Below are 27,506 nucleotides of genomic sequence, written 5' to 3'. Positions count from 1 at the left end.
GCAACAATTTAATTTTTATATTTCAGCGAAAACAAATCTGACAATGAACTTGGCCATTGCAGACCTTCATTAGGTAAATTAAGTCGCAGAAGGTTGTCTGAATTCAAAAGACGCATTAGTCGAGCTGTGCATTGACACTGCGTAGTTACTTTCCAATTGAAGCGTGGCGACAATTATTCCATGTGGCCATGTTATATATTTTCACAATACATGTAAGGCAGACATTTTTTGGGAGATATTGTATTACAATATGGCTTCTGCTGGAATATGCCGAGGTAACTAAACTTTGAACAGTGTTTTATTTATAGATTACTTCGTTATCAGAAGATTATTCAGATGGCATTTTGTTTGCTTAGTGGATATCCAGCTTTGCTAAACTTTGGAATGCCATGTTTGGAGCAACTTTGTTTTATAAATTGAGCTTAGAGATACAATTTTCTGTGAAGCTTTTTGGTGGTTATGGCCACCTGTTAAGGAGCTTATGTTTTTGCACAAAATAATATTCGACGCGGTTTTAACAGCAACCTAGAAATAAAGGCCTTTCCGATGCACGTAGAACATTCGTTTGGTGGTATATGACTTGCCGGATCTATTCCGTGAATTGGTCTTTTAAATTTGTAATATATTAACTATGGATAATAATTAAGGGACAATATCTTATCTGTTTGTAAATTTTCTTTCCTCCTTTTTAAGGTTTTGTGTAAAACAAAACCTTATTAAAATCGATTCAATGTCTGTCTGTCTGTCTGTCAGTCACACGCATTTTTCTCCAAAACGGCTAAACCGATTCGAACGAAATTTGGTGGACAGATGGGAACTATGAAATCCCACCCATACAGCGAGTGGCATAAATTTAGGTGTAGTTTAAAGGGGGGCTCCCCATACATGCAAAGGGAGGATTCAAAAATTTTTTTCACCGGATATAGTTGTGTAGGGTATCAAATGAAAGGTCTCGATTTGCACTTTCCGAGACTGGCATTAGTTTTGGCATAAATTGCAAAGTGCGTGAGTAAGGAGTCAAAATGTACGCACTTGAAGTGAGACAGGACTCATTTTCGGAAACTACCCAACCTAAAAGTCCGAGAAAAATCAGGGTGGTGCGTCTAGATGAAATCTAGGCCTCAAAATATGTCCCATTCCGATATCTGCTCAAATAAACTTACTAATAGTATATTACTACTTTTTAGAAATTTACTGAAAGACCCGCCTTAAGTTCATCCTAGGACTTCCGAATTTTGTACCAGTATAGAGGACAATATTTCGTATATACGTGCTAAATTTCGTGGAAATCTGGCAATTAACGCAAAAGTTATAGCAGTTCAAACTTAGCAATTTCGCGGGAATTTACCGCTTCCAAAGCCATGCAAATCAGATGCTGACGTCATAATTACCCGGAATAATTGACATTCGCGTGGAATATTAAAGTCACATTTGTGAAGAATCTATTTATCTGCAGCCCTTTTTAAGGTTTTTTGTAAAACACTTATGTGAAATCTAATCTTCAAGAGATGTCCTATTCCGGTATCTGCTCAAAAAATTTACTAATAGTATATTATCAACTTTTAGAAATTGACTAAAAAACTCCCCTTAAGTTCATCCTAAGCGTACTAAACCGACGACAGCTTCGTGGATACACATGCCAAGTTTCATGAAAATCCAACTATTATTGGGAAAGTTATAGCAGTTCAAACTTATCAATTTTGTGCTAATTAACAGCATCCTAAGCCATACAAATAAGATGCTGACGTCATAATTAACGATAATAATTGAAATTCGAGTGAAATATTAAAATTCCATTCAAGAAGAATCTAATTCTCCCTAGCCCTTTTTAAGGTTTTGTGTAAACACAAAACCTTATTAAAATCGGTTTACCGTCTGTCTGTGTCCGTCTGTCTGTCTGTCCGTCACACGCATTTTTCTCGGAAACGGTTACAGCGATTGACACCAAATTTGGTAGAAAGGTGGGAACTGTGAACGCTCACGCATACAGTGAGTTACATCCTCTTACGTCGAATTTAAGGGGGGGTCCCCATACATGCAAAAGGGGGGTGTAATTTTTTTTTTCATCAAATATAGTCATGTGGGGTATCAAATTAAAGGTATCGGTTAGTACTTTTCGAAAACGGTCTTAGTTTTGACATTTGTTGGAAAGGAGGGGAGTGCGGGGGGTTGAAAGTGACCATTCCTTTACGGGGGCCATTCTCAGAAACTACCCAACCAAAAAATCTGAAAAAAATCAAGAGGCTGCCACTATATGGTGCCTGGGCTCCGAAATACCTTCCACACTGATATCTGCACAAATAAAGTTAATAATAGTACATTACTATAATTTTTAGTAATTCGCTGCAAAACCCCCCTTAAGTTCATGCTAGGACGACGAAATTTCGCAACAATATAGGGTGTAACATAGAGCATGACGTTACCAAGTTTGGTGGAAATCGCACTATTACTAACAAAGTTATAATACGTCAAAGTTGTCGCTTCTTTGCAAATTCAAGGCTATAAATGTCAATATCATCCGAAAGTGGATATTCTCACATAATATTGTATATGCATATATTACGTGCTACGTACTAAGAAATGCACAAAACCTTTCGTAACTGAAGCGTCCAGCTTCCGGTTTCCCGACTTGTTTATATTTGATGTTGGTTAAATTGTTGGCATTTGCTAATAATATTAAACTCAGAGTGTGAACCGTATGAGGTTGACTATTTCAATACAGGGCTTTCCATCAAATGATTTATTTAAATTACTTTCTAAAAAATAGATGCCGATAGAATTTTTAACTATGTGACACGGAACTGTCAGGCTCACCGTTCCTCACATCTTCTTCTTTTTCTTTAGTCTTCAGTTCACAAGCGGGGTCGGCTCGTCGTGATCGGTTTCGTCATTTTATTTTATCAAATGCCTGATCAGGATGTAATCGCGAGACCTTCAAATCCCCATCCAGTGTATCATGCGACCATTGTTTTGGCCGCCTTTTGGTTGCTTACCATTGACTTCGATGTTCTGACCAATACTGGTTGTTGAATTCTCGTTAGCGTGAATTACGTGACCACACCATCGAAAACGCCTCTCTTGCAGTTTTTCCACGATCGTTGCAAACCCATATCGACCGCGGATATTCTCATTTCAGACGTAATCAAAACGTGTCACGCCACCAATGCAATGCAACATCTTCGTCCCCATTACCGCAAGACGCCGTTCATTGTCCTTTATAGTCAACACTCAAACTATAGAGAGCGACAGACGGATGACATTGCAGTAAATTTTAGATTTGGGACGTGCGCTGATACGTCGATCACAAAGAACACCAGTTGCGGAATGTCACTTCATCCAGGTGGCGTTAATGCTTGAAACATATCATTACACAGTTCTCCATTGGCTGGTAGCATTGACTCGAAATATTTAAATCGCTCAGTTCTTTCAATGGCAGTAATCTGCCCCTTCAGATATTTAAATCGCTGAGTTCTGGCAATGGTGGTAACCTGCCCAGAACTGAGCGATTTAAATATCTCGGGTCAATGCTATAAGCCAATGGAGAACTACGTTATGCTCCTCACATAGGGAAACACAAAACCTTTTATACCTGAAGCGTCAAGCTTCCGGTTTCCCGACTTGTTTTTTTTTCTAATCCCTAGATTCATAATCAATAGCGTTTTTGTATAAAAACGACTTAGAAATATTCTTAAAATTAGTTTTCCTTTAGTAACTCCTCAGAAGAACACCGCGTTGAAGGCGATAAACACTCACTTTCCAATATGGAGAGGAGACTCGGCGCAACATTATCGCAACCAGAAAAGAGCTGGTAGAGCAAAGTATGGCTTTGGGAGACCCGCAGAATATTGCTTGGATAGCAGAGTCAAGTCATATAATTTTTTAAGAACCATATTAAGATCGGAAAAGTTGCTGAAAAGTTAAACAATTTAAATTATGCCCGTCCGAAAATTACATTAAATCTTTTCTTGTCTTCATCCCGTTCAATTTCATTCAAGAAGAATCTAATTCTCCCCAGCCTCTTAAGGTATTGTGTGAAACAAAACCTCATTAGAATCGATTCGGTGCCTGCCTGCCTCTCTCTCTGTCACACCCGATTTATTCGGAAACGACTGGACTGATTGTCACGAAAATTGTTAAGAGTATGTGATCTGTTGTTTTGTGTTAAGTTTAAGGGGGCTCCCCATACATGTGAATGGAGGGTGCACATTTTTTTTTTCATAAAATGTGGCCATGTGGGGTATCAAATTAAAGGGCTTAATTAGTACTTTCCGAAACTGATTCCATATTTCATATTGGATGAAACATAGGGGAGTGAGGGGTCAAAATATGACCCCCAAAAAGTGTAACAGGTCTCGTTCTCAGAACCTATCCAACCGAAAAATCTGAAAAAAATCACAGTGGTGCATCTCTACTAAATCTAGGCCTCAAAATACATCCGGTTCCAATATCTACACAAATAAAGTTAATAATAGTATATTTCCACATTTTAGAAATTTACCCGGCAGTCCCCCTTATATTCATCCCAGAAGTACAAAATTTGGCATGGGTGTAACAAAGAACATAATGCACAATTTGGTCAAGTTTGAAAAAAAATCCAACTATTATTAACAAAATTATAGGGGGTAAAACTTTGCAATTTTTTGTGAATTTCGTGCATTCTTCAACCTGTATGAGGTCATAATCACATATCAATTCATCAATACCATAACGAAATGAGTTCTTATGAATGGGGTCGGAAAGAATTATTTTGTTTTAGTTTTTTAGTCATTTGTATATAAATATCAATTACTCTAAACAGACATATGTAGGTATATAGTATATGCGTGCTAATGAAATATGAGTACGAGTTTATATACGTGCATATATGTGTACAGTATTCGGAAATAAGCAGTTTATTTGTTTAGAGTGAGTATAATATCTATAGCTGTAAAATGTACGTATGTTTTGTAGTTTGGAAAGCTATGAAGGAATAGTTTGGATTTGTAGCTATATACGAATAGAAAAATGTGCGTTGAAGTTTCTTACATAAGATGAACAGAAAACCTTTATACTCGAAGCGCGAGCTTCCGGTATTTCGACTTGTTTATATCTGATGTTTAACCTACATCAGATCTTGGCATTTGCTAATAATATTAAACTCAGAGTGTGAAGCGTATGAGGTTGACTATTATCAATACAAAGTTTTCCATCTAATGATTTACTTAAATCGCTTTCTAAAAAATAGAGGGCAATGGAATTTTTAGCTATGTGACACGGAGCTGTCGTGCACTCGCCGCTCCTCACATCTTCTTTTTCTTCAGTCTTTGTCCCGTTCACAAGGGGGGTCGGCTCGTCGTGATCGGTTTCGCCATTTTATTTTATCAAATGCCTGATAAGGATGTAATTGCGACGCCTTTAAATCCCCATCCAGCCTATCAAGCCACCGTTGCTTCGGCCGGCCTTTTGGTCGCTTACCATTGACTTCGAAGTTCAGACCAATATTAGTAAATGAATTCTCGTCAGCGTGAATTACGTGACCACACCATCGAAAACGCCTCACTCGCAGTTTTTCCACGATCGGTGTTTTTACTCACCAGTTCCGTTAAACACACTAGTAACCTCGCCAAGAACTATTCTAAGTTTTACTTCCCAATAAAAACCACAAAAACAAAATAATATAGGACGAGTCGGGATGCCAGAAGCTGAGCGAGTGTAAAGGTTTTGTGTTCATCTTATGTGAGGGACCCTCTATGCAGTTTTCCATTCGTACGTAGCCAAAAATGCAAAATATTATTTCATTAATTGCTAAACACCAGATGTACATATGTCCATGCACATCAAAGACATACATATTGTCCTAATCCTAACAAACGTTGCCCATCCAAATTGATCTAACACATCTTCACGTATTTCTACTTTACTCCATGCACCAAAGCATACATATACAAATGTACTTAAAGTAAATACTACTGGTAGTAAGTACACATACCTCTATCCTATTGCACACTACCCGTAAATTTTATTAGCACATACATATAAATACACGTGTCTCTCTCGAGGATTCATAGAAATAACTTAAAGAAAGCTAGTCCACTTTATATGATGATGACGTCATACAAGTCTTAGAGTGCAATAAATTTACATGAAATGCTCTGCTCATCTTAAAGAGATAAAGTAAATGGCATTTTATCGTACGGACTTAACCACGGTGTGCAAACTAGGATTATTAAAAAATATTAAATTTTTGGTCCCTTGTTAAACTTTTTTTTGTAAATTTCGGTGTTTTTTCACGGTTTTTTTAATGAATAAAAAATAAGTCGGGAAACCGGAAGCTGGACGCTTCAGGTATGAAAGTTTTTGTATATTTCGTTTATAAAGCCATTTGAGGGTGCATTTGTTCCATTAGTACCGTAATGTATGCATATATTATATGAGAATATCAGCTTTCGCGTGATATTGACATCCAAAGTCTTCAATTTGCACAGAAACGGAAAATTTGATCTATTATAAGTTTGTTAGTAATAGTGCGATTACCACCAAGCCTGGCAGGATCAAATTGTAGTGATATACTATTATTAACTTTATTTGGACAGATATCGGAATGAACAGTATTTCGGAGCCTAGGCACAATATAGTGGCAGCCGCACGATTTCAGATTTTCCGGTTGGGTAGTTTCTGAGAATGGGTCCGTTAAAGTAATGATCACTTTCGACTCTCCGTACTCCCCACCTTTCCAACAATGTCAAAACTAGCCGGCTTTGGAAAGCACTAACCGAGGCTTTTCATTCGATATCCCGCATGAGTATATTTGATGAAAAAAAACATTTAAGGTTTTGTGTCCATCTTATGTGAGAAACTAAAAATTCCAAACATTCCTTGATCGCAACTTGCAAACTCGCAACTCTGCCCTTCATATTGGGGATACCCACTTTGAGTCCTCACTCCCCTGCGTTTCACGCAAAATCAGTAATGCGATTATTTTCGAAAATTTCAAAATTGAGCCCTTTGCTTTGATACTCCACTTATATACATATACATACATACATACATATTCTGTGAAAATAATTTTGTTTCCCCCCTCCCGTATGTATAAAGAGCCCCTCTCAAATCCAAACTAAAACGATGAATTTCATTGCAGATGTAATGATTCATAGACCACATATTCTCACAAAATTTCCTGACAATAGGTTTACCCATTTCAGAGTAAATCTACTGTGACAGACGAACAGATCATTCCATTTCAGCTTATGCCATGCAATGGGCCCCACTATTCCAGGTGTGGTGTAGAATAGTGGAGGAGGAATGTCAGTTTCTCAGAAAATGGTGGGGACATCTGAAACACGTTGCTGGGAACCGACAGCGATAGCATGTGTCGTACTGAGTTTAAAGCAGATATGATGTTCGACTTTGAATTAATGGAAGAAAACCAATTAAAAAATCATAAACTCAAATCTCATGTGTACATCATAAATATCTGGATACAATCACATATATCATAAATATCTTTAGCTCTTAATTGATTAAAACCTGAAACCTCAGTTTAATTTCCAAAAATAACTTATTACCTCGAAATCTGTTGAGGTACAACCTTGTGATTGTACATGATTTTGTGTTCGATTTAAAGGAGCGGAAGACCCCCAAATCTGTAATTGGAAATGATTTTTTTTTATTATACTTATATAGATTGTACCCAGATGGCTCAAGTGGTTAGAGTGCTGGGCTGTCATAGCACGAAACCGCGGTTCATATCTCACTGTTGGCAGAGTAATTATCGTGACTGGATGTCGGAGACTTAGCTATGAATGAGTACCTGACTCAAATCGCCTACAGAGTACCACAGTCCTGCAGTGTACCGTTACGGTCATGAATGAAGTGCTCTAACACGCTTCAAGGCCCAGATCCAAATGGATTGTCGTTTCAACGGTTGTATAATATATAATATTGTTATAATTAAAAAATATTTATTGAATTATTAAATTCTGGAGAGCTTTCTCAAAACTCAAAATCTGAAAAATTTTAAAAAATTAATTTTTTCTTTTTGAAAATAAACTTGTTGAAAAATTGTGCCAGATCCACTACTATTAATTCTAGGAGGTTTTCCGCATCAATTTTTTGCTTGAAAGATTTAAATGGTTGTTGCTTTTTCGCTAGAATAATTTATTTTATTCGCATATACCGATATTCCGGGAACCACTTGTTCCCTTCATCAGCGGTGCATCTTTCAAACAATTCAATCGCTGGAAACACCGTAAGATCACAATTATGGCTGCTTGAAATTTCGAAAGATAACAGCTTTACGTTAAAGTAAATAATTCGATATATTTATAAATAGTTTATAATTACATTTTTGGCTACTTGCGTATCAGAAATCGATACGTTCCACCTTTCATCCATAAGAAAATTACGAAACCTTTCACAGGAAAGTGCTCAACTGCTAATTCTTGATTTATTTCATTATTTTGTTAATATAACAGTGAAAACTCATTAACCGCATCTTGAACTTTTCCGTCCATTCTCCAGAATATAATAGTTCTAGAGGCATGTATCATTCGATACGATACTTTTGTTTATCATTCGAAAATTTTCTCGTTGTCCGAAATTATTTTGACTACAAGAATGTATGGTGAAAGAGTTTCAACAACGCCAATATTTGTTTCAAGTTTGTTTACAGAGTTTAAAAATTTTAGCGTTTTCTCAAGCGCTTCGTCATGAAAGTATACAACACAAACAAAAGTATACATATCTTTGTTATATATGTTTATAGGGGCATAGTTGCTGAGAGTCAACATCCGCACATAGTTAACAAGGAGCAATGTGATAGCCAATGGCAAAAAAAATCTAAGAACTTTTTTAACATTTTCAAATCTGAATTACCCACTACGGAATGTGTTTTATATTTCAAGGCCACACCCCCAATAAAATGTTATAGAATATCAAAATAGATTTGTTTTTCCAGAATGAATTCCCAGAGATACTTTAACAATATTTTATTACAACAAACCAAGGCAATTCAAAATGCATTAAATTCAGTTTATGAAAGTAGATGTAGATAATGTCCACAGTTTACTGATAAACATTTAAAACAGGCAAGTAAATAAATATATTTTGCAATATATGATACATTTAAACTTAAAAGTAATTGCTCTCAATAAATTTTGAAGGTAATTAGATCATAATTTTTAGATTTTATTATTTTAGCAATTCATGTCTATTAATACACTGTTCCACAATAGTTTAAAGAACCTATACCAACCAATTGTCTCTCTTTAAGGGGGTCATCCCGTGTATGGGATTCGGGGAATCGATTTTTTTGGCATCAATTGTATCTAGATATAGTGCAGAATATATGGGTAAAATGATTTTTTGATATTCGGTGTTATTCGGAAATTATAGTGTTAAACATATGATAAGTCACATGCCAGTTTTATGTCGATCGCCGTAATAAAATGCGTATTTATCGGTCCAAATGACCTACGAATGACTTCACTAAAAGGACGAGAATTGAAGCCAAGGCCGTATATGTGTTTCTTCAAGAAACCTAAGTTCTATGGACTAGGTATAGCAGATTAATAATCAGTTAAGATTTTATGGCTAAAAATCACATTCTATTTTTTAAATGCGTTTTTCTCGAAACTGCATATTGAAAATCGGCTGCCACCATAGTTCAAAATCTATCAAATGAAATTCCTTGAAATTTTCACGACTTATTCAGAACATATTTCTACGGTCGCAAACTAGGATAATTGCAATCCATTCAGTAGTTTTTTTTTATTCATTAAAGGAGCCTCGAAAAAACACCAAAATTCACAAAAAAAATTTAACACGGCACCAAAAATTTAACTTTTAATATTTTTTAATAATCCTAGTTTGCAGACTGTAGTTAAGTTTGTACGTTAAAATGCAGTTTACCTTTTTTCTTTAAAATGATCGCAGCGCCCTCTAGCGCGGCAGCAGCAGAAAAACACCTTTTTTTGGAGATGGGTGTATAAATTGCTCTGTATTTCAATAATGAACTATGCTATCGGGCTGGAAAAATTACTATGCACGCTCAAGGTATTAATAAATCTATGGTGAAATTTGTGTATTTGTATCTTTATCCAGTTCTTCACAAAAAAATTTCTGAAAAAAGCGAAAAAAAACGACCTTCACGCGGGATGACTTCCTTAATTGAACGAGTGCGACGTATAGGCGGCATAAGCAGCATAATCTTTACCTTGTCCAGAGACAATCTAATGGGGGGAAAGCATGTAATAATATGCAATATTCCTTCATTTTCTTCCGTCCTGACACCCCTTAATTTTTCCAATTTACTTCTTTCAATTTCTCAATTCACATCCCTACATTGAAGGTTTAACTTATAAAACGATTAATTTTACTTATTTTAAACAAAACCCAACGTTGGGACGTTATTGTTGTTGCATCTGTCAGGTAGGGAGGAGGTAGGTAAGTGATATTGGTATGTCGACATTGCTTTGATGGTATTCTTGTGTGTGCTTCTTCATCTTATCCCAGCAGGAAACAGATACATCCGAAAGATTGATCCTCATTTCCTAGGAGAGCAAACATGGATTTATTGCTGAGAATGTTGAGGAATTTTGAAGCATCGTTCGCTCAGTGATTCTATTAAGATCCGAAATAAATCTTTAAGGAAGCTCTGCCTTTTGCTCCCGCTTGTATGTGAGAAGCCAGAAACAGCTGTGCAATATCTACAGTTATAACCGATGCTGCCACGCAACCACGTGGGCGCACACCAATGCGCTGCATACACATACTAACACCAGCCCTTATGCGCGGAATTTTACTGGCGCAACTCCTGTCACGGTCGAAAATGTGCAAAGCTTTTCCGTCTCCGTAACCTTTCAAAGAATGCACTAGGGATTGAATCTCCTGTGCATAGTCTTCTTCCATGCAAACTGTGTATAGTCTTCTTGGTTGTATGCTCTAGCCATTATTTGTTTTTGGATGAGGCGTCGTGAGTTTTGTTGTAGTCATTGCTTTCGCTGAGCCGTCGTGATTTTTGTAGTTCAAGGCCCTATTCAGCGGAATCAAGATTAGCCGGATCGGAACCGGCTGATAAGCTGGACACAGGAGAATGTTTTCGCTTTTTTTAGAGTGGATATGACTGAAACATTTGAGATAATTTCGTGAATTTTTTTTTATTAAAACTTTAAATATTCCTTCTGTTGGAATTTTAAATAAGCTGTAGGGATTCAGTGTTTGCCATGGAGTGAAATCTAAAACATTACAAATTAAAATTTCTTTGCTTCAAGCCACTGATATTGTACGAGTAGGTGCTGTGCTTCTATCTTCATAGTGCAACTAATGCCAATTTCGAAGTTAATATGAAATGTAGATGATAATTCCAAGGGTCATATGTGCATCTGTTTCTCTTGACTCCGGTGATAGTGAAAGAACAATAAAATATTTTGTTGACTTGAAATTTAATGATTTCGTGTCCTGGAAATCGTGCATGAGACTCGAGAATGCATGAATTGACTATAAGAATTCATATATTCATTCACAAAAATAAAGACTATTTTCACATTTGGTAGTGAGACGACCGAAAATTTCAAATAATGAAAAAAAGTGGTGTAACGAAAGCGTCACTAGATGGAACATCACCAATTATAATAAGACCATCATCAATTTAATGCCTATGGAAGTGGAAACATTCGCACGTTCTTGGTTGTCCTCAGTGATTTTTGAATAGAAACACAGCTGGAAATTCAGATGCATGTTTGAAAAATTCCTATTATTTGGTGATGTATCTGATTCATCACATATTTGTTTATATGCTCCTCTTCCAATATTCCTCTTTAACCCCGCAAAATTCTTACTAAATAGGGGTATGCTCCAATGCCAAGGCAGGGTGGGAACCTCCAAGATCACGCCTCACCATTGACCGAGGATGTGATCCGTCGTGGATTCTCCCTTTCGTATGCGGTACCCGGGTTCAGAATTTTACAGCTCCACGCGCGCGGTCGACCCGTCATGTTTTGTTTTTGATTTTAATTTTTCAATTTTTAGCTTGCATGTTGATAATTCGGTAGGCTCGCCCGAATCCGCGGACGCACGCATCAGAAAAGACACGTGAGGAGTCGAAGTGGCCAAAATACCTCCCTACATTTCCGAGCCTGGCTAGCACAGAGACATGCAAGCACGTGTCGACGGGGTACTTCGATGGATCTTCAATATATACGGGCGGCCCTTCACGGTCAACTTCGTTATCTTTTTAGATTTTGGAGATAGGTCTCTCCTCTTGGTCGCTTTCGGTCACTTACGATGATTTTTTGGCCACCGCCAATCCCAGTTTGTCATAAGACACTTTGTCAGTTTCTTATAGAAGAAAAACACGAAATCTTTCATAGCACAAAGGTCATCTTTTGGATTCCCCTACTTGTTTATTTGTAAGATTGTTTATTTTCTTGGAATATTTTAATAATAAATTCTTTATCTCTTCGGCGAATAAAATGAATATTAGTCTAGAAATTAAATCACCGGCAAACTTTTTTTTTGTTTATCAATGCGGCTCAAATTATTTTAAATCTCGTAAGTATATTGGGCGTATAAAGATAAAGAATAAGGGTGGGTGGGAAAAATACCTATGCGTACATGATGCACGACATAATAATAAATTTCTACATTTCTTGAATATTAATTATTCGAAGCGGCATACATGTGAAGTGTTAATATTTGTGACGCAGTTGCTCACCATTAGAATATACGATCGAAAAGACACTTGCTAATAAGTTTTACAATTTCAATTATAGGTTCAACTGTTAAAACACCCATATATCGGACTGATCATAATCAGATTGCACATGAATCCACTTACTTACTTTTATTTTATCAAATTATCTAGAAACTGATAAAATGAAATATATCTTCGTGTCACTGTTAAAATAATCTTCACTGATAATGATAAATTTAGTTGATATATTAAAAATCAATTTAGTGGATGCTTCAAGAAATATTCAGGTCATTATTATTGGCGAAGTCTGAAAGTATAACTTGAGAACCTTGACAAATTCTGGATTAATAATGGTATTTTTGCAGCACTCACTATATAATCGGAGTATTGCATACTTGTATGTATATTTAACAACATTATTCTTCACACCATACCCTGCAATCGACTAATAATAGTCGTTGGCGCAATAATCGATATTGGATCAAGGCTTTGAAGTGTGTTAGAGCACTTCATTCAAGACCGCAACGACACACCACAGTACAATATAGGAGGTAATGTGGTCAGCATTGCGCTCGCCCGAGATTATTACCCTGATTTGACTCAAGTACTCATTCTCAGTATGTGAGCTGAGTCGACTGATATCCGACATCTAGTCAGGATAACAAATCCCTCTGCCACTAGTGAGATTTGAATCTCGACCTTCGGCAACGACAGCCCAGCGCTCTGACCACTTGAGCCATCTGGAGAGGTTCGTACATTCAAAAGTGAAGAAAGATCGTGTGCCGCACGAACGCATATGGTATGCTCTCCGACAACAACTTGTGTGTTGGATTCAATTGCTCTACCACGATCCGAAAAGTAAAATTCGAAGAGTGGCAGGTGTATCAAAATCGCTTCGTGTCTCCGTCGTCGTATTTATCAAGGAGGTGCCCTCTCATCGCTCCTTTTTGGTTCTTGTTATGGACACTGGCAACAGGCACCTAACGTCCAGCGCCCTATAGACTGCTTAATGCACAGTGTCTAATAACAAAAGTGGTCTCGAACTACTTGTCCAAAAATAGAATCCTCATACAATACGGTCTCAGATTGAATCTCAATAAAACTGATTTTTTGGCAACCGATCCCCATGAAACAGGCACAATCACTGTCAATGGTAGTGACTTACCGAGAACTGAGCGATTTAAATATCCCGGGTTAATGCGCCAATGGAGATCTGCCTGGGTGGGGTTCCACAACTGCTGTTCTTTGTAATCGACGTATCAACGAACATCTAAAACCTACCGCAGTGTTGTCCGCGCTGTCGCCTTCTCTGGTTCCGAGTGTTAGCCAACTATAGAATACAATGAACGCCGTCTTGTGATTATGGAGACGAAGATGTTACGTTGGACTAGTAGCGTAACGAAAAGAGGATATCCGCGATCGATACGGGATTATGAGAAAGTCGTCTTGGATGGTGTGGGCGCGGAATTCGCGTTATCGAAAAATCACTTGCCAAGATTGGTCTCGCGTTGCTAAACGAAACAAAAGTTGTTATTGGAACTTCCTACTCCACCCGTCGAACTTCCCGGGCATCGCTCCGTCCAACTACCACTCTTTACGATCGATGGTGCAAGTCCTGGTGGATCAGTGAAGTGTTGATCATATGACAATGTCAAACAAGTCGGAATACCGGAAGCTCGCGCTTCGGGTATAAAGGTTTTGTGTTCATCTTATCTAAGAAATTTCAACGCACATTTTTCTATCTGTATATAGCTACAAATCCAACATACTCCTTCATATTTTTCCAAACTACGAGACATATGTTCATATTACAGCCGTAGATATTACGCTCACTCTAAACAAACAAACTGCCTATTTTCGAATACTGTACACATATAGGCACGTATATAAATTGATCGTACCCATATTTCCAATTTACTTCTTATATCTATCTGAATTAGGCACTACCCGCAAAGTCCATTAACACGCATATACTATATAGCTACATACACACATGTCTTGTTGGAATAAGTGCACGAAATTCACAAAAAATTGTAAAGTTTCACCCCCTATAAATTTGTTAATAATAGTTGGATTTTCTTCAAACTTGACCGAATTGTGCACCATGTTCTTCATTACACCTATGCTAAATTTTGTACTTCTGCGATGAACATAAGGGGAGTGCCGAGTAAATTTCTAAAATGTGGAAATATACTATTATTAACTTTATTTGTGCAGATATCGCAACCGGATATATTTTGAGGCCTAGATTTCATAGTGATGCACTACTGTGATCTTTTTCGGATTTTTCGGTTGGATAGGTTCTGAGAACGAGACCTGTTACACTTGTTGGGGGTCATATTTTGAGCCCTCACTCCCCTATGTTTCACCCAATATCAAATATTGAACCAGTTTCGAAAAGTATTAATTGAGGCCTTTCATTTGATACTCCATATGGCCACATTCTGTGAAAAACAATTTTGCAGCCTCCTTTCACCTGTATGGGGAGCCCCCCTCCCTTAAACTTAACACAAAATGGCGCCAGTTGCTGCATGTAAAGGGAACGGCAGATCACATACTCTTACCAATTTTCGTGACAATCGGTCCAGCCGTTTCTGAATAAATCGGGTGTGACAGACAGACAGACGGACAGACAGACATCGAATCGATCCTAATAAGGTTTTGTTTCACACAAAACCTTAAAAATGGGTGTATTCATGGATTGAATCCATGAGGAGTTTTCTCACAAAGGAATACATGAGCTGCCCGGAAGATGGACAAAAGTCATTGCTTTATATTATATCTTTTTACAGTGAAGCATAGAAATTAGCAAATTAGCACATATATAGGAAAGTGTGATCGATTAATATTTGAAAAATCTATGTGAAAATATAAATTATCTTCTTCTTTTTCTTCAGCCTTTGTCCCGTTCTGAATAAATGAAATACGGAAAGTTCTATATCAAGATAAATAGGAGAATGATTGTGCTTACTCAACGTTCGCCTGAAATTCAATAACGCCAATGTCATAAACATTTTATTGGCAATTGAGCTATTCACAACATTCACGATGCAGTGGATTAATAATGAAGACGAAATTTCCATTGGTAACATAACATGTACTAATAAACATACACCGTTATTATTACTCACGCGGATGTTCAAAAGACTAGTTTTACTAATAAGAAGCCTATTTGGATTGTTCGATTTTTTTTCAAATGCTCACAAACTCTAGTAAAAAGCCACACAATTAGTTCTGTAGAATTTTGGAAAATTGATCGAAGGAGCACTTCTCCAATTAAACGTAGATTAAATTGCGTTTGATATGGGTTTTCCAAACTATAAAACATGACATCATATGCCTGCTTGCAAGCCGTCTCTGTTTCTCTAAAAGATTTTAAGTGTTTTTTATGGTCATTAAAAAATAATTAGAAATTAGAGGCTTTCTGGGAATATGTAAAAAATGTTCTTTAATAATTAATAATGTGTGGGATGTGATGGGTGGAGTTCTATTCGTTAAATTAAATCAATTCAATCTTCAATAATTCATATATATTTTTTAATTAATTATAGTTTTCAACTTCCAAATTTTCTGCTTTGAAATTCAAGCACATCGAGTTGGTTGATTAGTTGTTGTTGGTCGGGTTTATTCTTATCTTTATGCATCTCGCGTGCTAATTGTCCCCCGGACCCTTACCAGGTTAGGTAATGCTATGCTGTCGTTCTTCATGTATGGCGCTCCTATCAATAGCTTAAAAACAGCCGACAGTCAATCATTTTATTTTTTCAGTTTTGTCCATTGAAGTTTTCAAGACAATACATATGAATATGTGCATGCAGCACTTTTCGCCTGGCATTAAGGGGGTCATCCCGTGTGCCGGATCCGCGGAATCGAATTTTTTTGGCATCAATTATATCTAGATATAGTGTAGAATATATAGGCAAAGTGATTTTTTGATATTCGAAGTCATTCGGAAATTATAATGTTAAACACGTAATAAGTCACATGCCAGATTTATGTCGATCGCCGTAATAAAGCATGTATTTATCGGTCGGAGAAGAATTGAAGCCAAGGCTGCACATGTGTTTCTTCAAAAAACCTAAGCTTTATGGACTACGTATAGCACATTAATGGTCAGTTAAGATTTTATGGCTAAAAATCGCATTCTACTTTTTAAATGCGTTTTTCTCGAAATTGCATATTGAAAATCGGCTGCCACCATAGCCCAAAATCTATCCAACCAAATTCTTTGAAATTTTCACGACTTATCCAGAACATATTTCTACGGTCCGCAAACTAGGATAATTGCAATTCGTTCAGTAGCTTTTTTTTATTCATTAAAGAAACCTTAAAAAAACACCAAAATTAAAAAAAAAATTTAACACGGCGCCAAAAATTTAGCTTTTAATATTTTTTAATAATCCTAGTTTGCGGACTGTAGTTAAGTCTTGACGTTAAAATGCCATTTACTTTTTTCTTTAAGATGATCGTAGTGCCCTCTATCGTGGCAGCAGAAAAAACACCTTTTTTAGGAGATGGGTGTATAAATTGCTCTGTATTTCAATAACTAACTATGCGATCGGGTTGGACGGATCGGTGGTATTATGCACGCTCAAGATATTAATAAATCTATGGTGAAAAATTCGTATTTGTATCTTTATCCAGTTCTTCACAAAAAATTTCTAAAAAAGCTAAAAAAACGGCCTTCACATGGGATGACCCCCTTAAATCTACGAAATGTATTTTGGCATAACGTTATCAACAAATGAACAGAGCTAGAGTACCTCGAGCAGGATGTGGCGGGCTTTGTATTCACAAATATCAATTCGCCCATAGTGGTTCTAATTAAATTCGCTATATTTTCCCATACTTGATGGTAGGTTATATATACTTGGCTTGTATAGCATAAAATTAATATTGCTAACACACCGCTAATTTTGGCTCGTGCTATTTTCGTTTATCATATATTCCAGTGATCAAACTTGTGAATTTCCTTTTCTTAAGATTTGACGTTTACATTTTCTGAACTAAACCGATATAGAAATACTTTCGCATGCAAAATTTATACTTTGTTAATGCTATATCAGCTGGGGTTGGCAGACCAGTTGGGTTGTTTAAATGAAATAAGATCTCCTTTCATTTCTCTTTTCTTCGTCCCATTCCCATAAATTTCTTCCAAATTTTGCAAATATTTTACCATTGTGGGGCCAAACAAGTTTTTCGAAAAAAAATTTCTACTGTGGGGATTAGACTATTAATTATCCTATTTCGGATTCTATTACCAATGTTAATTTCGACAAATATTGGATTTCATTGACTTGAGCGAAAATACTATGGCTATAGATAAATAGAGGAATGACGTACATATGCATTGCTAATCTTGCGTACCCGAAGTGGTTCCTACATTTTGATCCAAAATTACAGATGTATTTAATGTTGATTGGGAATTGGGATCCTGAAGTGAACATTTACTTGCTAAATCAAAAGTTGGCAGTTGAAAGATTATTTGTACAAAATAGAAGGAATCTGCATATACTCCTGAAAAATGAGTGGTTGTTTCAGATATTGCATATTACTGAGGTATTTCCCCGGTTGCGGAGCAAAGAAAAATTGATTTTGAATTCCTTTTATTCTTTTTAATGTTTTGTTTGCAAGGCAAAAATCGGTTGAAAGTTTGTCTGGCTATTTGTTACATGACGATTTTGACATTTGTTTAACGAACCCATTCGCAGAAAATACCAAACCGAAAATCTGAAAATGAACCTGCTCCTATACGGTGTCCAGGCCTCAAAATATTCTCCATATCGATATCCACTCAAATTAATAATAGTATGTTATCATGCTTTTGGAAAATTGACTAGGAGTCCCCCTTAAGTTTGTCCTAGAGTATTTGCAGTAATATCGACTATGGTGTGAAGCGTGATATCCTCAAGTTTGATCAAAATGAAGTTACAGTAGTTCAAATTTGTCTTTTCCGTGCAAATTTACTGCCGCCCAAAATACTAAATATACACTAAAACGAGTAGTGTGATATGCTAAGCGTAGAAATAGGATAGTCCTACACTCAAATATACATACTTACAGAAGAAATAAACAAAATTGTTCATTCCTGAAGCGTTAAGCTTCCTGTCTTCGACTTGTTTGAAATTGCATATACATATGTAATATAAACAAGTTGGAATATCGAACGCTGGATGGTTCGGGTAAAAAAGTTTTATGTTTATCTTGTGTGAAAAACTTTCTACTATTCTCTATTCCTTGATATTCCTCTCCAGACTCCCCCATTTGTATGAGTGCGGTTTATATGATGATGACGTCGTATACCACATATCTTAGAATGCAATAAATTCGCGTCGATTTCAAAACTTTGGCCTTATGTAACTTTGTTAATAAAAATTGCATTACCTTCAAACTTTTGAGAATTATGTCTTGTATTATCACTTATAATGATGCCATCTAGAATGAGCTTAAGGGAGGTGGGCATGGAAGTTTTCAGTCTTACCTGCACAAGATTGGAAAGGTGCGTTCTCCGGATTGTGTGTTTTGCAATGGAGTTGTGGACGATGCCCACCACACTATTTTTTCTTGTGGAAGGTGGGATGGGGTTCGTCAGCAGCTCTATTTAAACACAGGGGATCTTTCTCCAGACAACATTGTCGAAGAGATGCTGAGGATTGCTGACAGGTGGAACCGTGTTGCCAATTACGTTCGGGCCCTTCTCGTTGCTAAGAAGATAGAACTCGACTGGTGGAGGAGCCGGATGGCAGGGGGTTCCTTGCACTGACAGTTCCCTTCCTCCTCTCCCCTCCCGTTGGTGAAAGGAATTCCGGCGGGAGAGTTCGGGGACTAGCCCGAAGTAATGAGGCAAACGATTCCAGGCTAGCTCTCTGACGATGGGGAGGTGTTTAGTTGGTAGTCCGACGACGTATGGAATCGGGAGTGCAACCCTGTGTGCGTAAATGAATTCACCTACCCTACCCTCAAAAAAAGGGAGGTTTTCGAGTAAATTTCTAAAATGCTTATATTATAATTATATGCTAGATTTTGTATAGATGCATCACTGTGAAACGAGTTTGGAGCGCGCAATGAGGGTGGCGAACGTATAATCGATTTTGCGGACACTCATAACCATGTACTTATGAGAACATGGTTCATCAAACGTTTGTCTCATTTTCCTACATTTGATAATCACAAAAGTAAAATGCGATCCACAAAGCGGCCTCTGCCACCCTCGGGGTCACCAAGCCAGGTAAGCGGTACATTAACCGAGATGCTCGGCTTTGGAATGACGATGTTCAAATGAAGGTCCGTGAAAACATGCCTCTACCGCAAGTTTCTCGACGGCAGATCATCATCTGACTGGCAAGAAACTACCACAGTTCCAGTATGGAAAAAGAAGGTAGTCCATCAGAATGGTGAAATTACCGTTCGATCCGGTTACTTTACCATACCATGAAGATTTTTGAACGCATTCTTGACAACCGTATTCGCGAAATCGAATCGAAATTCAAATAACCGTGAATCAAGCTAGGAACTATTGACGCTGCGCGGTTACTCATGGAGAAACACCTTGAGAAACGTCGCCCTCTTTACATTGCATTTCTGGATCTGGAGAAAGCGTTTGACCGTGTGCCACGCGACCTCATCTGGTATACTCTACGACATTACTTAGTGCCAAAAGAACTCGTGCGTTGGGTTCAATTCTCTACCACGATCCGAAATGTAAAGTTCGAAGTATGGCGGGTGTATCAAAACAACTTCGTGTCTCTGTTGGTGTTCATCAAGGAAGCACCCTTTCACCACTCCTCTTTGTTTTTGTTATGGACACCGTCACACGGGACACTGCTTTATGTAGATGCTGTTTTCCTCGCGTTTAATAGCAACAAGTCGGGAAACCGGAAGCTGGACGCTTCAGGTACGAAATGTTTTGTGTATTTCTTAGTACGTAGCACGTAATGTATGCATATGTCCACTTTCAGGTGATATTGACATTGATAGTCTGCAATTTTCAAAGAAGCAACAACTTCGACGTATTATAAATTTGTTAGTAATAGTGCGATTTCCATCAAACTTGGTATGATCATGCTCTACATTATAGCCTACATCACTACAAAATTTCGTGCCGCTAGCTTGAATTTAAGGGGGGTTTCCAGCCAATTACAAAAAATTATAGTAATATACTATTATTAACTTTCTTTGAACAGATATCGGTATGAAAGGTATTTCGGAGCCAAGGCACCATATAGTGGCAGCCTCTTGATTTTTTTCAGATTTTTCGGTTTGGTAGTTTCCGAGAATGCCCCCCTTAAAGAAATGATCACTTTCAATCCCCCGCACTCCCCACGTTTCCTGGAAATGTCAAAACTAAGACCGGCTTCGAAAAGTACTAATCGAAACCTTTAGTTTGATATCCCACATGACTATATTTGATGAAAAAAAATTGTACACCCCCCTTTTGCATGTATAGGGACCCCCCTTAAATTCAACGTAAAAGGATGTAACGCACTGTATGTGTGAGCGTTCACAGTTCCCACCTTTCTACCAAATTTGGTGTCAATCGCTATAGCCGTCTCCGAGAAAAATGCGTGTGACGGACAGACAGACAGACGGTAAACCGATTTTAATAAGGTTTTGTGTTTACACAAACACAAAACCTTAAAAATGATCTCGAGCAATTTGTCCAAAAATGGAATGATCGCCTCATGCAACACGGTCTGAGCTGAAACAGGCAAAATCACTGTCAGCGGCACTGACCTGTCCAGAACTGAGCGATTTAAATATCCTTGGGCAATGCTATCAGCTAATGGAAAACTGCGAGAGGCGTCTTCGATGGTATGGTCACGCGATTCCCGCTAACGAGAATACACTTGCCAAAATTGATCTGAACATCGAAGTCGATGGTAAACCCCAAAAGGCCGGCCGTTACAACGGTGGCTTGATACACTAGATGGGGATAGAAAACCCTTGCGATTGCATCCAGATCATGCGTTTGATAGAACCAAATGGCGAAACCGATCACGACGAGCCGACCGCGCTTGTGAACGGGACAAATGCTGAAGAGAAAGGAGAAGATTAAAATTTACAATTGTTGCTATGAATCTCTATGTGGGACATTGCGTGACAACCATAACTAACCATCATCGCTGTCTGACAATGTCTTTCCATTGCAGCATAACCTTCCGAGAGGTTTTCACTCTTCATCCACCGTTTCGTGCAATATAGGTTTAGAGGCAACCCATTCGTCAATCATCCTGGAATAGAAGGTTGCATTCCATAACGTAATTCGCAAGGCCCTTTATCAATGTATGACTTATCCGCCGCTACGTTAACAGAAATAGAACGCTGACCACACGGCATAGACATGAGTTGATGAAAACTTGTAACCTCTAAATAACAATGACGGCATTTTTTCCGCTTTCGAATGTCCCTTGTTTGTCCACACAGTCTCTTTTTCGTTCATTTTCAATGAGACCGTGTCTCGGTTTCATCATCATCATACTGAATGTTGTGCAAGTAATAAATCTACATATAATAGCCGGATAGGGTGAATACAGGCCCAGAGACCCATAACCAAGCTAGATTCGGTTTTCGACAACTAGATCAATGATTGATCCTGAACCAACTCAGCCATCGCCCCGTGAACTTTTAAAAATTTCTTTACCGCTTCCTGGTAACTGTATACTTCAGTGACTTAGTTTTCATCGTTCCGTTTTATTTGTTTTTCAGCATTTGTCCATTGCACGATGCATATCTAGGGGGAAAATTTGTAATGAAATTGTCACTGATATGTGCTTGTTTTCCAGTGCAACCCCATATCGATCACGGATATCCTCATTTCGGATGTGGTCAAGGCATGTTATGCCACTAGTCAAACGCAACACCGTCTCCATACTCGGCTAACACTCAAAGCCCTAGCGGAAGACACTGCAGTAAATTTTAGGTTTGAAACATTCGTCGATACTTCATTGCTACTGATGGTGATAGTGCCTTTTTCATGGGGATCGGCCGTAAAAAATTCAGTTTTACTAGACTCAATTTGAGACCATGTTGCATGAAGCGATCATTTTATTTTTGGCTTGGTGACCCTAAAGATTGCACATGCCGCATTATAAATCGTGTTTTTAACTTGATCCCATGATTCTTCTCCATTTGAGATGGTTGGTAATCTCATAAGTGGAATGATTTCTTCCTTTGTCTCACAAAATTGCCACCAATTGTAAGCGTTTAATTGAAAGCCAAACAATAGATTTATAGCAGTGGTTGAGAAATTGGTTTTCGTTCCGCGTTTCCTTTTTGTATCGGATGCATTGCAGCCCTTCACATAGGAGTTGACCGCCGCAATTAGACTTCCCATCTTTATTTAGCGCGTCAATGATAAATTTTTTTTTTTAACTCTTATGACAATGACAATTCTCTATATATAAAACAATAAAGCTAATTCAGTATTTCCTTGAATTTAGTCAATTGGTTTCTGAGAAATGGCCAAAAATATAGGTAGAAGGATTTGCAGCAGTGTGTTACGAAATTATTCATTTTGATATTTATAGATTTGAATTTTCGGGATGGGCGCCTCCCACAGTTTGTTCCATAATTGAACCAATCTGTCTGATTGTTGGTTTTCTGCATTTGATTTACGGCTCGATGCTAAATATGGAAAAGTTTAATACGTTGCATTTCACGTTTTAGCTCTTCCTCTTAGACCTAGGGGTTCGCATATCTAACACTGGCTCAAATCTGACTAACTTTCCTAAATATATAATTTGACTTCATGTACTTGGTATTCTTGATCTGCATATTGACTCTAAAACCGATTCAGACCACAAAGGGTTGCGCTTATACTCTTTAGCAGACCGCGATCCGCTACAATGATAACGTCGCCGGCAAATACTAAGCTACTCTAACAACAAAGTATTCACTGCTTTTCTCTCTGAACAAACCATCGATAATGAAAATGTGACCTTGCAACAACTTTGGAATTCTTCAGGTTTGCTTTCGACGCAAATGTGTGGTAGAAGCTCCTTTATTATTATAGCCTATAAGATAGAGATAGGTGTTCTCTATATTCATTTCCTTTCCCGAATAATCGGTTCTGTATTTTTTATTGATTGATTGCAGAGGTTGCTATTTTCAACATCTCTTTACTTATTCATCTCCGTAACTTTCTTAATTCCCTATAAATGAATGGAATCCTTTTTTTATAAAGCGTAATATGTCCTTTTAAATTGCACTAAAAACATTTCTTTACTGCATTGACAGCTTGCATTTTCTCACTAAATATTGAAGCACCGATTTGCGTAGATATGTTATTTCCTTCATCGGAATCTAATTTTAATGTTAGGTGAAAGGGTTTTCATTATTCCCTATTCTATAAAAGTGATTTTCGCTAAACTGTATAAAGTGTCAGCCAGGGTTGAAATCAATTGGTTATGGTAAGATAACTCAGGGATAAATCATAAATACATATATTTCTAAGTAGTCCAAATTCAATATAACCACATGTGATAGACACACCTATCAGGCTCCACTAGTGAGTTGGAACTATTCATGTACAGATCCCGACCGACAACTGTGTAATCATCCATCTTGTCGAAATCTTTGTCGATGATATAAGCACCCAAGGCGCAATTGAAAGTTGCGTTGAAAGTGGTGTTGCCTAGCAGGCACGTGCTTTCATCAAGAATAATGCTATTAGGCGGGCAACATTTTGGCAAATTCGGATTGTTAACATTGTCACTGTTTATCACTGATATGCACCCAAGGCACAAAAGTACCCACAAGGTAATATTAACTCTACTGAGATTCATTTTTGACATAGGCTTTTTGGCACACTATAGGCAACACATTGGTTTATAATTCCTCTTCGATTCGAAATAAACGCATATTATTTGGCGAAAAGCGATAGATGCCCGAGATACTCGTACACTACAATGTCACATATACAATTCCGGACGGCCCAGTAAAAACCACCTCACACTGCGAGCGATTTGTTGAATACTAAAGTAACGAAGAGCTGTCTGTTGCTCCACTTTGGCTAGCATTGCATTCATGAGAATAACGAACTCTCCCAAGTTTCACTGTGCAAAGTTGTCTTGAAGGGGAGTCTTGCATGAAAGTGGAAACGCGCCTCACATATGAATATAGTATGTTCTCACATGTTGTGTACTATTGGTTGAAAGAATTGGCACCGGCCAAATTATTTTGTGGAATTTGGGAAGGAAGCACATTTTCGCTTTTCCGTAATTTTACTCAGATGAAGGGATACCTGTATATACCCAAATAATGCAAAAAGAAAATGATCAAACTCTTATTCTAAGAGGTGTCTAGAAAAGTAGTGATCGTTTCGCAAACTGTTATCAAACGTTTTACTTAACCCCTTATCAATCTCTACTTTTAAATAACGAATAGAAACGATATAAAGCCAAGTAGTTTCCAAATTTTTTCAGGTGCAATTTTCGTTCTCGTTCCTCGGCTTATATTGAATTAAATGGATGAAGCTTGTCTCACAAACCTTGAATTCCCCATATTTGGTTTTTATATTTATTATGCAAAACATGCACATTTGCGAAATCGACACTAGAACAAAGAGAATATGTTAGATAAAAAAAGTGCAAAACCTTAACTTTTTAAGTTATCGCTATATGGGAAAACGGTTCATTAAACACCAAAATTGTATTAAATGATCTTCAAATACCATCCGTCAGAAAGTACTTATGCCATTTTACTTGGTTTGGAATCCCATTCTACCCATTTTGCATTGTTTCATAATATTCCAAACGCCATCATTTTTTACTTTTGTCACTTTAGAAATACGTGTATGACATATTGGAACATCTATGCCATTTTCACACTCACATAAGTGCGACTTGTGCAACTTGTAGTGCTCTTAAGGGGGTCATCCGGTGTGAAGGCCGTTTTTTTTTGCCTTTTTTTGAAAAATTATTTTGAAGAACTGGATAAAGATAGAAACGCGATTTTCTCACCACATGTTTACTGATATCTCTAGTATATGTGATAAATTTTTCAGCTTGATTTCGTAGCTAATTTTCGGAATACGTGTTAATTTATGGACCCAACTCCAAGAAAAAGTTGTTTTTCTGCTGCCACGCTGGAGGGCGCTGTGTTCATCTGAGGAAAAAAACTAAACGGCATTTTAATGTGGACAATATTCCACGGTCCGCGAACTAGGATAATTAGAAAATATTAAAAGGTAAATTTTTGGTGGGCTTTTAAACTTAATTTTTTGGATTTTGGTGATTTTTTACGGCTTTTTTTATGAATAAAAAAAAAACGACCCGTCCGATTGCAATTATCCTAGTTTGCGGACCGTAGAAATATATACTAAAGAAGCCGTGAAAATTTCAAAGAATTTGTTTGGATAGATTCTAAGCTATGGTGGCAGCCGATTTTCAAGATGAAGTTTCGAGAAAAACGCATTTGAAAATTTAAGTGTGATTATCAACAGTAAAATTTTCACTCACCATTAATCTGCTATACCTGGTCCAAAGAGAGCACCCTCCCTTTCTTCAAAAAAGTCTTGTAAGGCCGATTGTTCCTCTCTGGTGTCAATTGTGGCTCTTTTAGCGAGGTCAGTCAATCGTCGTTCGGACCGCCAAATTCGCGCTTCATTACGGCGGTCGGCATAAACCTGACGTATGTGACCAACTTGACATCACATTGTCACTAGGATTTTGAGAATGCCATTGAATCCTTCATTGAAAATAATTACAGCCAGAAAAGTGGCTATTTCTACGACCTTGGCCCCAGAATGAAGGTGTTTAGGAGCGAAAGTCCAGATCAATGCATTTAACGACTCATTGTTATTCTGGGTCTCTGCTCGTAAACATCTGTTCAAGAGATCATCTTGTGCAAATCTTCGTAGATTGGTTTGATGACTGTTTGAACTTCTTCAGTCAAAGGTGCCTTCTCGTGGTGGAAACTATCCAGTTCTCCTTTAGCTTCCACTTTGCGCCATTTGCACCAACTGTCCTCGCCTGCTGGACAATTTTGATGCTGAGGATTTTCGTCTGTAGAACATTTATGGAAGAAAGTTTCCCAAATTTCTTGCTTCACTCCTTCCATCGAATTTGCGTGTCGACGAATAGCCAGCCTAGAAAATGTAGTCAGGTCCTTATCAGTAAGTATGTCCTACGCATTCCTTTTTTACTACCACGTATGTTTTATTATTTGCAGAAATTTGCAAAAATACCGGAGAAAACTCCAGCAAAATCCAATATACAAAACTTGTCGCAATTGGAACATCCATGTTCATGCTTGCTAAAAGTTTCTTTGTTGATGTTGATGCGAAGTCCTTTTTCTTTTTTGATAAGTATCGATTCCCATGAAATACTCGTTGTTTAGTGCGAGCATGACGTTGAACGTTAAAGCGATCTGCCTTCATATGATTCGTTTAAAAAGATCACTGAACACACAAACAGCACAATACTTACAACGAAATATAACTGAGTATAGCTTGAAAGCCTTTCAGTGCTCACTCTAGACTGGATTATCCTTTTTATTCCAAACAGCAAATAAGTTTAGACAATTGATTGGTTTTTCATCTTTTTATATTTATACCTGTGTTCGAATTTATAAGGCTCAGGTAAAAATAGATTCGATGCTCTTTCTTATCGAGTACTCTAGCCGCGGCTGGAAACTCCTTACCTATTTAACCCTGTAGTTTCTGAACGACTCGGAATATCGGAAAATCCCTTTGCCTACATATTCTCCACTATATATAGACACAATTCATGCAAAAAAAATCGATTTCTCCAACCCGACACACGGGATGACCCCCTTAAGATGAAGTGAGGTTGGCCAAAAACGATTGGAAGTATGAAAAGAGAAACTGTTATTAAAT

The 27,506-nt window shown here is 37.5% G+C and overlaps 2 protein-coding genes across 2 annotated transcripts in view; one reads left to right on the top strand and one right to left on the bottom strand.

The window, feature by feature from the left end:
- Positions 1-24,652, bottom strand: part of LOC119658593 (probable G-protein coupled receptor Mth-like 4) — a 37,301-nt gene extending 12,649 nt beyond the window's left edge. Inside the window, exon 1 of the mRNA XM_038066053.1 lies at positions 24,161-24,652. Within this exon, the coding sequence (XP_037921981.1) occupies positions 24,161-24,462 (302 nt within the window). The 5' untranslated portion in view covers positions 24,463-24,652. The remainder of the gene's footprint in view (positions 1-24,160) is intronic.
- LOC119658591 (RNA helicase aquarius) overlaps positions 1-27,506 on the top strand; it is a 131,068-nt gene that overhangs the window by 51,669 nt on the left and 51,893 nt on the right. The gene's annotated exons all lie outside the window — the stretch shown is intronic.

Source organism: Hermetia illucens, chromosome 6 (genome assembly GCF_905115235.1).
Source record: "Hermetia illucens chromosome 6, iHerIll2.2.curated.20191125, whole genome shotgun sequence".
Classification (NCBI taxonomy): Eukaryota; Metazoa; Arthropoda; class Insecta; order Diptera; family Stratiomyidae; genus Hermetia; species Hermetia illucens.
This window is presented reverse-complemented; position numbering and strand designations above follow the sequence as displayed.